Source organism: Dermacentor silvarum, chromosome 2 (assembly GCF_013339745.2).
Source record: "Dermacentor silvarum isolate Dsil-2018 chromosome 2, BIME_Dsil_1.4, whole genome shotgun sequence".
NCBI lineage: Eukaryota > Metazoa > Arthropoda > Arachnida > Ixodida > Ixodidae > Dermacentor > Dermacentor silvarum.
Window position 1 is genome coordinate 73,511,750 of NC_051155.1, and position 11,822 is coordinate 73,523,571.

At 42.9% G+C, this 11,822-nt stretch overlaps 2 protein-coding genes across 3 annotated transcripts in view; one reads left to right on the plus strand and one right to left on the minus strand.

The window, feature by feature from the left end:
• The window catches only part of LOC125943063 (uncharacterized), a 108,204-nt gene extending 106,940 nt beyond the window's left edge, over positions 1-1,264 (minus strand). For both annotated transcript variants that reach the window (XM_049661400.1, XM_049661399.1), the window contains exons 1-2: positions 1,144-1,264; positions 115-330 (exon numbers count right to left, since the gene is read on the minus strand). In XM_049661400.1, the coding sequence (XP_049517357.1) occupies positions 115-330; positions 1,144-1,248 (321 nt within the window). In that variant the 5' untranslated portion in view covers positions 1,249-1,264. The remainder of the gene's footprint in view (positions 1-114; positions 331-1,143) is intronic.
• LOC125943062 (uncharacterized) overlaps positions 1-9,450 on the plus strand; it is a 104,740-nt gene extending 95,290 nt beyond the window's left edge. Inside the window, exon 2 of the mRNA XM_049661397.1 lies at positions 7,090-9,450. Within this exon, the coding sequence (XP_049517354.1) occupies positions 7,301-9,421 (2,121 nt within the window). The 5' untranslated portion in view covers positions 7,090-7,300 and the 3' untranslated portion in view covers positions 9,422-9,450. The remainder of the gene's footprint in view (positions 1-7,089) is intronic.
• Positions 9,451-11,822: the final 2,372 nt, after the last annotated feature.

The following is an 11,822-nucleotide window of genomic DNA, read 5'->3' on the forward strand; positions in this document are numbered from 1 at the left end:
GAGCACTTTGTAAATAGTATTACACATGGTACTTGAATTAAATAAACACAAGCTACTTCAATGTCATTGCCACATAAAACTGTATAAATGCTACTGAACCACTGGAACACTCACTTCTTTTTCAACCATCAGAGCTGGATACAACTTCAGGAAATCTTGTATATTCATTGAATCCACTTCTAGGCACTTTCTCCTAGCCTGCGTTGTTCGATCCATGGCATCTTTGACTTTTTCCATGCTTGGGTTTGGATTTGACAACTCTTTTTTCATGAAATTTATGGTCTCCGTCACAAACACTGGATCCATCTCAAAAGAAGTGGAAACAGCAGTCTGAAAATACAATCAAGACATTCCCAGTTGGCACATAGGAACTCTTTATAACCATTCTCTTTAAACTGTTAGCCACTGCAACAAACTTATGTCAGTGCTGGCCTGTGCTCCCTAAGTGCAGGCACAGACTAAAACATTTAGCAACCATTTCAGTATCTCTGAAAATTTTTTGCTCCCCCCCTACCACAATCATTAATGATGTACTATTTCAGTAACTAAAGTGCAAGCTACCTACATTTTACTTTGATTTTGTTTAGGCAAGTGCTTGTATGTACACCAAACTCATGCCTTACAGAAAACAGTGGTCCATTGTTCAAATAATGAAATGTTATGCTACAAGCCTTGTGTAACGCAAGATAGAAATCAACACAGATTTAAGAGCTAAAGGCCTGTGATGCGACCATAAAACATCACTCTACAGCTGCTTGACTGCTGACAAGTAACACGGTCAGAAACACATGAGGACATAATGCATGTTAGATTATTATGACATATGTAAGTTTTCTGACATGATTTGAATTTTGGAGGCTCTTACCAAATGAGAACAATTTTTAAACATTTGCCAAGATATAAATAAATAAGCAACTGAACTCTACAAACTGGCTAAACTGCTAAATCACAGTGAAGTAGGTGTGTGCTTTACTTCCAAAAAATACAAAAAAGAAGCATTTATAGAATTGAGCAATTAAACGTACAAAGGCTTATGCACGTTAATGGCACATGAAACATTTTTTAAATATTTTGTGCAACAGCTAATGGCTGCCTGTAAACAAGTGCTTGCTAACCTAGTGCATGAAAATACGTATGTATTACCTCACGGCGGAATGGTATTTTGCTTTGTTGATCACAGCCGTCACCCAGCTTACGCAATCTTACTTTCTCCTTTTGCGCATCAACTTCGGGACACCCAGGTGGCATCCGTTTCCGAACGTTCTTAAACTTGTTTTTCAGAGATAGCAGCCATGAAAACTGCAACAGAAGATGGTAAATGCTCAAATTAAATTATGGGGTTTTACGTGCCAAAACCACAATCTGATTATGAGGCACGCCGTAGTGGGGGACTCCGGAAATTTGGACCGCCTGGGGTTCTTTACCGTGCACCTAAATCTAAGTACACGGGTGTTTTTGCTTTTCGCCCCCATCGAAATGCGGCCACTGTGGCCGGGATTAGATCCCGCGATCTTGTGCTCAGCAGCCTAACACCATAGCAACTGAACCATGGCGGGTGACGATGGTAAATGTTCACGTATATAACAGGAGCTGAACAAAGTACTTTTGGCATCATCATCAGAACATCGATCAGTTCTTCGTCTTTGATACATGAAAAGAATTGGTGCAGTGGGTGTTGAGGACATTTACGCAATTTTTCGCCAAATGTCGACAAAATGATAGACGTCACAATAGAATGACACATTTACATTCGACTGCATCGAGCAAAGGAAGTAGACAATATATATAAAAAGTTGACATAGTACTGCTTAAGCTCAAATATAGGTCATAAAGTACAAACTCAGGATAAAAGCAGCAATCGTTATATTGCAATCATGCCTATCTAGTGTTTTATAAAAGGTTCGTGCGAGGATACGATTATTTGTTAACCGTACTACGGAAAAAAAAACAAGGAGGAAAGGACAACAGTGAACTAACCGCCGTGTACAATGATGCATGTGTTCACAGCGTATTCCTTTGTTTTCTGTTTATTTCTGTAGAGCCATTTGACATGAAACCAACTCATACCAGCTAGCCCAGCTTTCTGTACCTCTGAGATCGGAACAATACCTGCATAGTTTAGATAAATCGCCCAACTTCAAATGAAAGCCTTGAGGAATATTCTAATAGTTCCCATAAAGGTCTTGTACTGGAGAGCTATATCACTCCCATATTAAAGTAGCATTGATATAAATATCCACAACACATGTGCAGACTTTTGTGGTACTACTCATTGCCTGGTTTCATGCAACTTTTGAGTTACAAGCAGCAAAATTTCATACATAGCCAGTGTCCGAGCTGTCCTTCAACTGTGGGTATGAAGCCACCAGGGTCCTTGCTGCCGCAGTATAAATCCTTTTTGGGTACCTAGGGAGAACATTTTGGCAAACATTTATTTGAGTAAACATAGCAAGGTTAGACAAGAGCTGAATTCATAACCTAAAGTAATTAAAACATTTCATTATTCAATTATGCATTTCGAGTTCTTGTGCAAGCAATGCTGGCCTCTTGAAGCAATCGACATTGAGAGTTGGAATTATGCTCTCTGCCTAGGCGATCTTTAAAAATTTTGTTTATATTTTCAAACATGTGGTATATAAATATATAGTTTTTATAAATGCAGCAGCACTAGGCTCTCAATAGTAAAAGGAAATCTTCTGGACAAGTAAAACACTCCGCAATACCTTATTCAAAGACACCTGGGTTAACTTATAAACCCAATGGAGAAAGCAGGTGCATAGGTTATTTGCCCTGTACATGTCCTCGCTTGTAAATGTATAGTACCACGACGACCTAAGTGGTTAGTGAGGTTTAACAAACACATATGCAACCGGCTTCCCTTTGACTGCTTTGTGAACAGGTAATGTGGACAATATGCTGGCACTTGCCAGCAAAATGTATGTGAAGTTACACAACTGAATTATGAGGTGTATGGTATAAAATACTGTCATACATAAAAACAGGTTTTTGCACAATAATCAAATTTGCTTACATTATCATAGAAAATCCAGTCTACAATTCTCCTCCTCAACCGGTCCGGAACATCCCCTTTTCTCACTGTCTTTAGCTCCACTGCAATGTCGACTGGCACTTGAGGCAACACATACTCGTCCACCTCCTTTGATGAACTTTGTGCGCCGCCCACTTGGTGTAGGTCCTGAAGCCCTGTGTTTGGCTGTCTAGAACATGGTAGCAAAAAATTAGTTATCTGCTGAAGCTGAGTGCAAGAAAGGATCTGAACTCTGTGCAGTAAAGAGTAAACACTCTGAAATCAATCAATATAGGCATCTTTGTGCTGAAGCTGGAATCACAATCTAATGTTGCTTTAGAAGAAAGCTTGTTGCCGTCTCAAATGCAATGTTTGTCGCCACAAGGAGGGTAGGCCTCGTCAGGCACACACAGCCTTTAGCCTTCCTCCTGATGTGGCGATGTATGTTTGGATGCTGTATATGAAAGTGAAAAAGAATAAAACTTGAAACTGGTGGACCAGTCTCTGCACTTTCCAGAAATGTGGATGACATATTGCCACATGTCCCTTCAATAGCCACACCACAAGTCAATGCAGTGCAGGTAGCCTCTCCGCAACAAAAAGTAATTACAGTGCGCACTAACTAGTGGGCATACGATGAGTCGCTATGGCTTTACGACCTAATCGGTGTGCCAATACCTTACACTTTATAAAAACTGAGTCAAGGATTAGTCGCAACATTTTAACTGTTAGCATGTTTTAATTGGGGCGTGTTAAGAAGGTTTTACATGTAAGCATACACTAATAAGATAAAAAATTGGATTCTGTACTTTCATGAATGCTATCCAGAAGGCCTTTCAGACAAACATCCACATGAAACACAATGCGACAAACAAATGTGACATAACCGGTTAAAAAAGTGACCTCTGCAATTGTTTTGGTCATGTACTGGTGAGCATGACGTACATCTGCTATGTGCAGATGTACTTCAAAAAGCAATTATTTAGGCATTTACTGAGTAGAGATCCTTACTTTTCTGCTATTGGTTGCTCAGTGTCTTCGCAGACAAGCAAATTGATTTTTGCTCCATCCTCAATTTCTGTGTCATCGTCCAGGTCCACAAAACACTGGAAGCGTTCATTGTATATCTCAAAATGCACCATTTCGTTATGATAGCCTGCTGGCAAGCAATGTACCTGACAATATTGTCTCTGAAAACGAAATGAGTTTATTTAATGTTTAATGGCTTACAGTAGCTTTCAACACTTCCATACATTAAAGAAAAATATTCTTTCCTGGGAAGTTCAGTTAGCTAGTACAAGCTGACAAATATTAAGGCATATAGCGTGCTCAAATTTACAAGCAAGTTACAGCCACTAGCATGGTACAAAATATTCACTTCACTGTGAATGGGATGAAATATTATTATAATAATTATAAAAATATTAAAAAGACATTGCTGCACTTAACACTAAGTTGCTGACATAGTGTGGCCATGAATGCGGAGAATGTTGGCAATGGATAATAAGATTTCCTGTTGAGAAATTGTACATGTTTTTGAGCACCAGCTTAGGAATTATTTAGTAAGACAGTACTTCACCTATGCACTCAACTTCCCATGCACATCAGCCTCAATGCTTGAGCCAAATAGGGTTTTATATTTGGCTACTTAAGCGTTGAGAGCCGCAAACCAGTGGGTGTACAAAAAGATAAGAACACAAAAAATGAGAGAAAAGAAACGAAATGAGCACAAAAGAACACAAAGGACCCATAAGTTTAGCCACAATTACACTTCACAGGCAACACATTTTTGCAAATGCAAACTTGGTGCGACGTCATCCTCTCAGAACAATGCGAAACAAAGCGAATAACTGCCATATAACACTTCCAAGGCACCAAATTGCGGCACGTTGAGTTCTCTCAGGACATTAAGCTAACTGCCCATGTGGTTCGAAGCTCTTGTGCGCTTGTATCAATTGCATGAAAAGATTAATGACACGCGATACCCGGAGAGCGTGGCTGCCGGCACTTTTCGAGCTACTGATGTACGCTGGGGCCACCGATCTGATAATTTTTATATCACATGAACGCGAGAGCCTCTGTGGTGCATTGTGACTGCATTCCGACCCTAAGCGACCACCCAGCGCTCACCGGTGGCGCAAACGGCGCCGGCTGCCGCGCGATGCGAGTGTTGCGTTTCGGCACGCATAAACAATAACGTTACGTGCACTCCATTCAGCCCAAATATAGAATTGCTGCTCCCAGAGTGGCAAGAAAACTTGCATATATTTAATAAAGCGCTTCTTAATCGTTAGAATACGGGGTATTAGCAATTTTATGTGTATAACCTTAATCAACCCAGGTAGTTCCGAATTTGCCAACTCGCACCTCACCCTCAACGTGCCCCACATTTCCTCTGAGTATAAATTCGATAGGACACCGTCAAAACACGCATATAAAGCTTCCGAGTACTTCTAGTGACATTACAGCTTAGCTGTAAGAACACACGGAGATTCAAACTAATGCTTCGCACACTCACCTGAATCAGAAAGCATTTGCCAGACAAGAGCGCGAAGTGGTTTCCAAGTAGGCTTGCACGCAGATCAGCTTGCTTCCGGGAACCCGTTAGTCGAACAATCTTCTTTGATTGGCCGTAAGACACTAAACAAACAGCTTGCGCAGCTGTGTCAAGCGCGCTCATGTTCCCCGCTTCTTCACAAAGATCGTGCGAATTCGTCGCCATCATCTCGCGCCGGCTATACACGCCAAGCGGGCATAGATACTGGGCCTCATCGGGTCTTCCCGCCATCCAAAAGCCAAATCCATAGTGCAAGGTCAAAGCCATCAAAGCTGTCCAAGCTAACGTCTACGGCTCACTTTGTGTATATATTGCGAATCTCGAAGTTTATGTGTTTTTTTTACAGCTTTAACAAAAGCAATTACAGGAACGAAAACTCGTCATATGCGCTATGTTTTAAATTACGGTGCCAGCTTCGACGTATATTTTACTTCTCAATAACCTTTGGCATTTGCCACAGACTGAAAAACTTTATGGTATTTGCAGTTCAAAAGTATAGCCTTCGAGATCTGATTCTGCACCGGAGCCATTGCTAGGCGGTAGGGGGCTCATTTTTTTGTTTTTTTTTGTTTTTTGCAGTTCAGGTTGTCAATTCATCGGCATGCTCTCTCTCGCATTACGTGTTATTTGCGGGGTCGAAGTTAAGCGGGTTCTCTTTGCGGTCGGTGCGCGTCGTGTAACCCCACGCGCCGGCGGCGCTTTTGATGAGGCTGCTGCTGCTTCCGCTGCTGCTACGCCTGCGATCTCTTTCTCTACTCTCCTATCTTTTAGTCCCCATCCCCCTGTGCAGCGCGGTTTGTATGGGTGTTCTGTGCCGCGGTTGAGATGTCTTCTGAGGTGTCTCCGGCTTGGAGATTTGTTCGAAGATAACAAGCGGAAGAGCATGAGCCGTGTGAGATTCGATAGGTAATCGCAACGCCGAGCGAGCGGTATCATCGGTACCTTGACGGCGATCACTTGCGGCGCGGGGTTGTTGAATCGCTGCTGCTACTTTCTTTTTCTGCTAGCGTACCCCGTCACGGCCGCAGTTGACGCTGTTGTAGGTGTGTTGTGTACACGCTCATAGGTAGATTTGCCTCGTTTGTGCAGGCTTCGTCTGTGGGGCGGCTGCGCGCTTGGTGTACGTCATCCGCTACCTCCGCTATGGAAGTGTTAGTGTATGTTGCGCGCTGACTGACCAGATACTCAAAAAACCTGCGATTTCAGTGCGTCGCTATGAGTTCTGTTCCCAGCTGCTTTCAGTGTCCGCGATGCCATTTTTTTGCGACGAAGTTTATGCGCGTGATTTGGCATCTTGAAGATGCCCACTCCGCGGAGTCACATTTCGAAGTTACGTGTGGCGTTGAAGGCTGTGAGAAGCGATACACAATTGTGTCGAGCCTCCGAAGACATCTTTATCGCAAGCATCGGCAGTGGATTTCGTGCGTTGACGGAGAAACGCGAAGCGAGTCGGCCGAAAATCCTGATGCTTATGACACAGACACAACAGAAGATCCCGGTGCAGGTGTTAGTGGCCAGCTCGCCGCTCATCATTCGCACCACGAACCGACTTCGTCACGTGGTGCAAGGTTCCAGGAAGTGCCAGAGCCTCCATCACTAGAACACTTCAACACAGCCACAGCAGGTGACCCTGGCGCTTCGGGTGTTACTGACCAGCTCGCCGCTCATCATTCGCAGCATAACCAACTGCTTCACGTGATGCAAGGTTCCAGGAAATGCCGCAGCCCCCAACACTCGAAGAATTTGCCATAGGATTGAAAAGATCACTTGCAAACCTGTTCTTTCGTGTTGCTGAAGCACGAAAGGTACCCAATTCCACCTGCGAAGCTTTGTTCCAAGAAGTTGAGGCTATACTTAGATGGACTATGCAACAGTTTGCAGAGCAAGTAAGGTGTGCGGTGAATTCATCTTTTTCTGATGTACCTGAATCACTTACTAACTTGTTGAACTGCAACTTCCTTGAAGGCCTTTTTGATGATATTCGCTCGCAGTACCAAAGAGTTCAGTTTGCTAAATCCAAGTTTCCTTTCACTGAGGCCCAGAAGTGCATGTATACTGACAGTGACCGAGCTTCTTTCTACTACGTTCCGGTAGGCAGTGTGTTGAAGAATTTTATGCAGTGCAAGGGTATCTCTGAACAGATAATGAAACCCGAGGCTGCGGAAGCAACTGTACTACGAAGCTATCGTGAAGGCAGGATTTATAAGAAGCATGTAACTAACATGCTTGCGAACTCTAATGACAAGCTGCTTCACCTTTTATTATATACAGATGAACTTGAAATTACTAACCCAATTGGAGCAGCCAGAGGTGTGCACAAGCTTTTGGCAGTCTATTACAGTGTACTCAATGTACCTGCTGCATATCGTTCACAGTTGAAAATGCTGCATCTCGCAATAATGGCAAAGTATGTAGATGTACAAAAGCATGGCATGGAGGTTGTGCTCAGGCCATTCCTTGCAGAATTAAAAGCACTGCAGGATAGAGGCCTTAGTGTCATCTTGGATGGAAAGGAAGTGCGTGTAAAGGTAGTAGTCTTAGCTTTCTGTGGAGACAACTTGTCGATGCATCGCTTGGGCGGTTTCTCCTGCAACTTTGCTCATGGATCTGTTTGCCGGTTTTGCATGGCGCAAATCAAAAACCTTTCATCACTAACAAGAGAAGATCTATGCCAAATCAGGACTAGAGAGCTCCATGAAAACCACCTGAAAGCCATTCAATTAAACCCAGCATTGTATAAGCGGCTGTATGGGGTGAATGGTGAGTCAGTAATGTCTTCTCTTGAAGACTTTGATGTTACATCACAGTTAGCACCGGATATCATGCATGACATGTTTGAAGGAGCATTGCCGTTTGTAATACAGCATGTGCTAAAAGGGTTGTTTGATGACCATATTTTGTCCTCATCAGACCTTGAAAAAGTAAGCAAGTTTCACTATGGTCGAAATGATGTGACAAACAAACCGCTGCCGCCAAGTGAAGCCTTTGTACAAGGTAAAAGTGCTCTGAAGGGCACTGCATCACAAAAATGGTGCCTTTTTCGACTCTTGCCCCAAATATTTGGGTCCAGTGTTCCAGAAGAAAGTGAGGACTGGGAAGTGTACCTCCTCCTAAGAGAAATAATAGACATGTTTTTATCAGACAACCTTCCATTGCAGTCCCTTTCATACCTGGAAATTAAAGTACAAGAGTTCCTTCGTTCCTTCATCAGTCGCTACCCATCTGCTCGTCTCATTCCAAAGATGCACTATCTGATACACTACCCCCGCATGATATCTCTTTTTGGACCACTTAAGCAGTTGTGGTGCATGAGGTTCGAGGCAAAACACCAGTATTTTAAGAGCCTTGCAACGCGTGTCAAGAATTTCAGGAATATCTGCAAGACCCTTGCAGATAGGCACCAGCTGCTGCAAAGTTTTGAGTTCAGTGAATTAGCTTTGGACGGTGTGCTGTCTACGAACAGTGCAAAACCTGTGGAGAGGGCTGAGCTTCACCCATGCATTCAAGAGGTGCTGCCAGTTGGCATCACCTGGCAGGCAAAGTCAGTGACACTACGCCAGGTAACCTACAAAGTAGAAGATGTGCTTGTAATGCGCAAAGGGGATGACCCAGAGTTTTGCCAGATTATTGGCATCTTCATTGTGAGCAATGAAGTTGCTTTTTTAGTCGAGAGACTTGAGGTGCTAGAATTCAGAAGGCACCGATATTCCTTTCGGGTCGCAAAGTGTGGTTCAATGTCTGCTGCGAAACCTGGAGATGAAGCACTTCCAGAGTGCCTTGACCTCTATTTTGGAGGGGAAGTTGTCCCAAGATGTGAAGTTGTGTTGTTTGATTAATGGTTGTTATTGACACTGTTACTGGGTTGTCCTTGTAGTTTATACATGTTATATATCTGATAATTCATATTTTCATTGCCTTGTCTACAACACTGTAGTTCGGTGTAGTTTAAAAAGTGCATGCACATGCATCCAACTTCTATTACCACTGTTGCTATTATGTAAATAACTAATCCAAGCATTTTTGGCTGTTAAAATAAGCAAATAAATGTGCCATTATTAAATCCTTATTTTCGCCGTGCACTTCACTGGATCACTGAACATACTATAGTTTTTGTGTGGGTATAGAAACACCGAGTTCACATTGTATATATGATGTGCTTATAGTTGGTATTATGGTCACACAAAGGTCTAATACAGAAAATTTCTATGCATGAAATTACTTTCTTGATGTATATTTTAGTTAGTTGTAATGTACCGTATTTGAACAGTTTATTATCATTTGTGCCACAGTGCCCTTGCATTCACTATCAGGTATAATTTTAAGTGCTGTGATATAATGACTACCTCCTATTGATTCAATAATAAAACGTGTGTGGAACCGTGTGGTAACTGTATTACGGTGATTTAACTAACGGTTAAACTAAGAAACTTGTATTTGGGAACGTGTTTAACACAAACTCGGAAGAAATTGGAGGACGCTTAAGCTTCACTTTTAAGAGTGGAACGCTATAGCATTCAAAGATCCCCGACTGCTTCTCACGCTTCCCGACAACTGCAGCTTAAGCAACCGTAGAAACACTGGCGGCGAACGCTATGCACGAAAGCGAGCTTTCTGGTAGAAATGCGGCCTCTTGCGTGGGGCGATCCCGGAGACTGTGCACAGCCGTGCCAAAAAAATTATATAATTTTCAGGTTCCCGTTTTTGGTTCGTACTTTTAATATTTCAGTCTGAGAAGATTTAAGATAAAAGGCATGCGCTGTGGGTGTTTTGTTTCATGACATTTCTTTGTGGATTGTCATTCTCAAAATAAAAAAAAATTATGGGGTTTTACGTGCCAAAACCACGATCTGCTTATGAGGCACGCCGTAGTGGGTGACTCCGGAAATTTGGACCACCTGGCGTTCTTTAACGTGCACCTAAATCTAAGTACACGGGTGTTTCCGCATTTCGCCCCCATCGAAATGCAGCCGCCGTGGCCGGGATTCGATCCCGCGACCTCGTCCACAGCAGCCCAACACCAGAGCCACTGAGCAACCACGATGGGTGTTTTTTCTCAAAATTTCGAGGAATAGCTTTGCCAAGAATGCAAGACAAGGTATGAGCAACATTAATGATAGAATAGTGTGGCAATATAACCCGCATATACCGCATGTCATATAAGAAGGCGTGGCATATACATGTACCTAAATATATTCGGAGGGCCTGCATGGTTGGGGATGATTTTCTCGGCCGCTGACGCCGACACCGACGCCAGATATTCTGTGACACGGGGCCCTTAATGCTATCGCGTTAAAATTCGAAAAGCAATTGTCGAGCTTTTCTGGTCCTGAAGTTTAAGCTTTCCCTCTCCAAGACTCTTCTCCAGTCGCACAGGAGCCGCGATCTTTCACGACGACTCTTCGCGTGCCAGTGAGAGTCAAACGACCCATGCAGAAATGTTGACTCTTATTTTGCGACTCTACTAGCGCAAAAATGGGTCTCCGGAAGAGAAAAGAGAGTCAAGTTGCCGTGACTCACTTTTTACTCTCTTTTTTCTTAGAGTGCACGGGCTTAATGTAGCATCCTCGGGCAGCGGTTGGCTCTCGAAAAGGGCATGCTCACATGTTAATATCGGTCATTTTACCGCATACTGAAGGCACTAAGGGTCTGAAGGTACAACGGAATTAAATTCTCTACGATATCTCACTGAGTTAAGAACACCTTGCGAATTTGGAGAGTTAAAACGTTCGCAGTGAGGACCTTTAACGCCTAATCATTTAACGATCATTTAACAACACGACGAAGGTAAGTGTCATGTTTTAATGAAGCACCCAATCACCGCTGGAGTACATGAAGAGTAAACAGCATATAGTTAGGCTCGGAGCGTTGTGATCGCTTGAATCATCAATATCCATAAATTGGTAGTTTCTTTAAACTGTAAGAACAGCAGGTTGGTACCACGTTACCCAGACACAGCTCCACAGTGGCGATGAGTGAGAATACACGGTTAACCGACTTGTACACGTCACAGATAAAAACGATTACAATTATTTAATCAAAATTGTAATTGATTACCGTTAACAATTACTGTCCCACGAAAGTAACTGGGCAGTTACGGCAGCAATCGACTACTTTTACGTTACTCATCTACCAACAGCTATTGATAATGTACGAATACAGCAAATATATAAAAAGGGCTGGCCTGGCAATTTCAGTTCGCCGTGGCAGCCCTTCAAATAACTGCCACGGTGGCTTAGC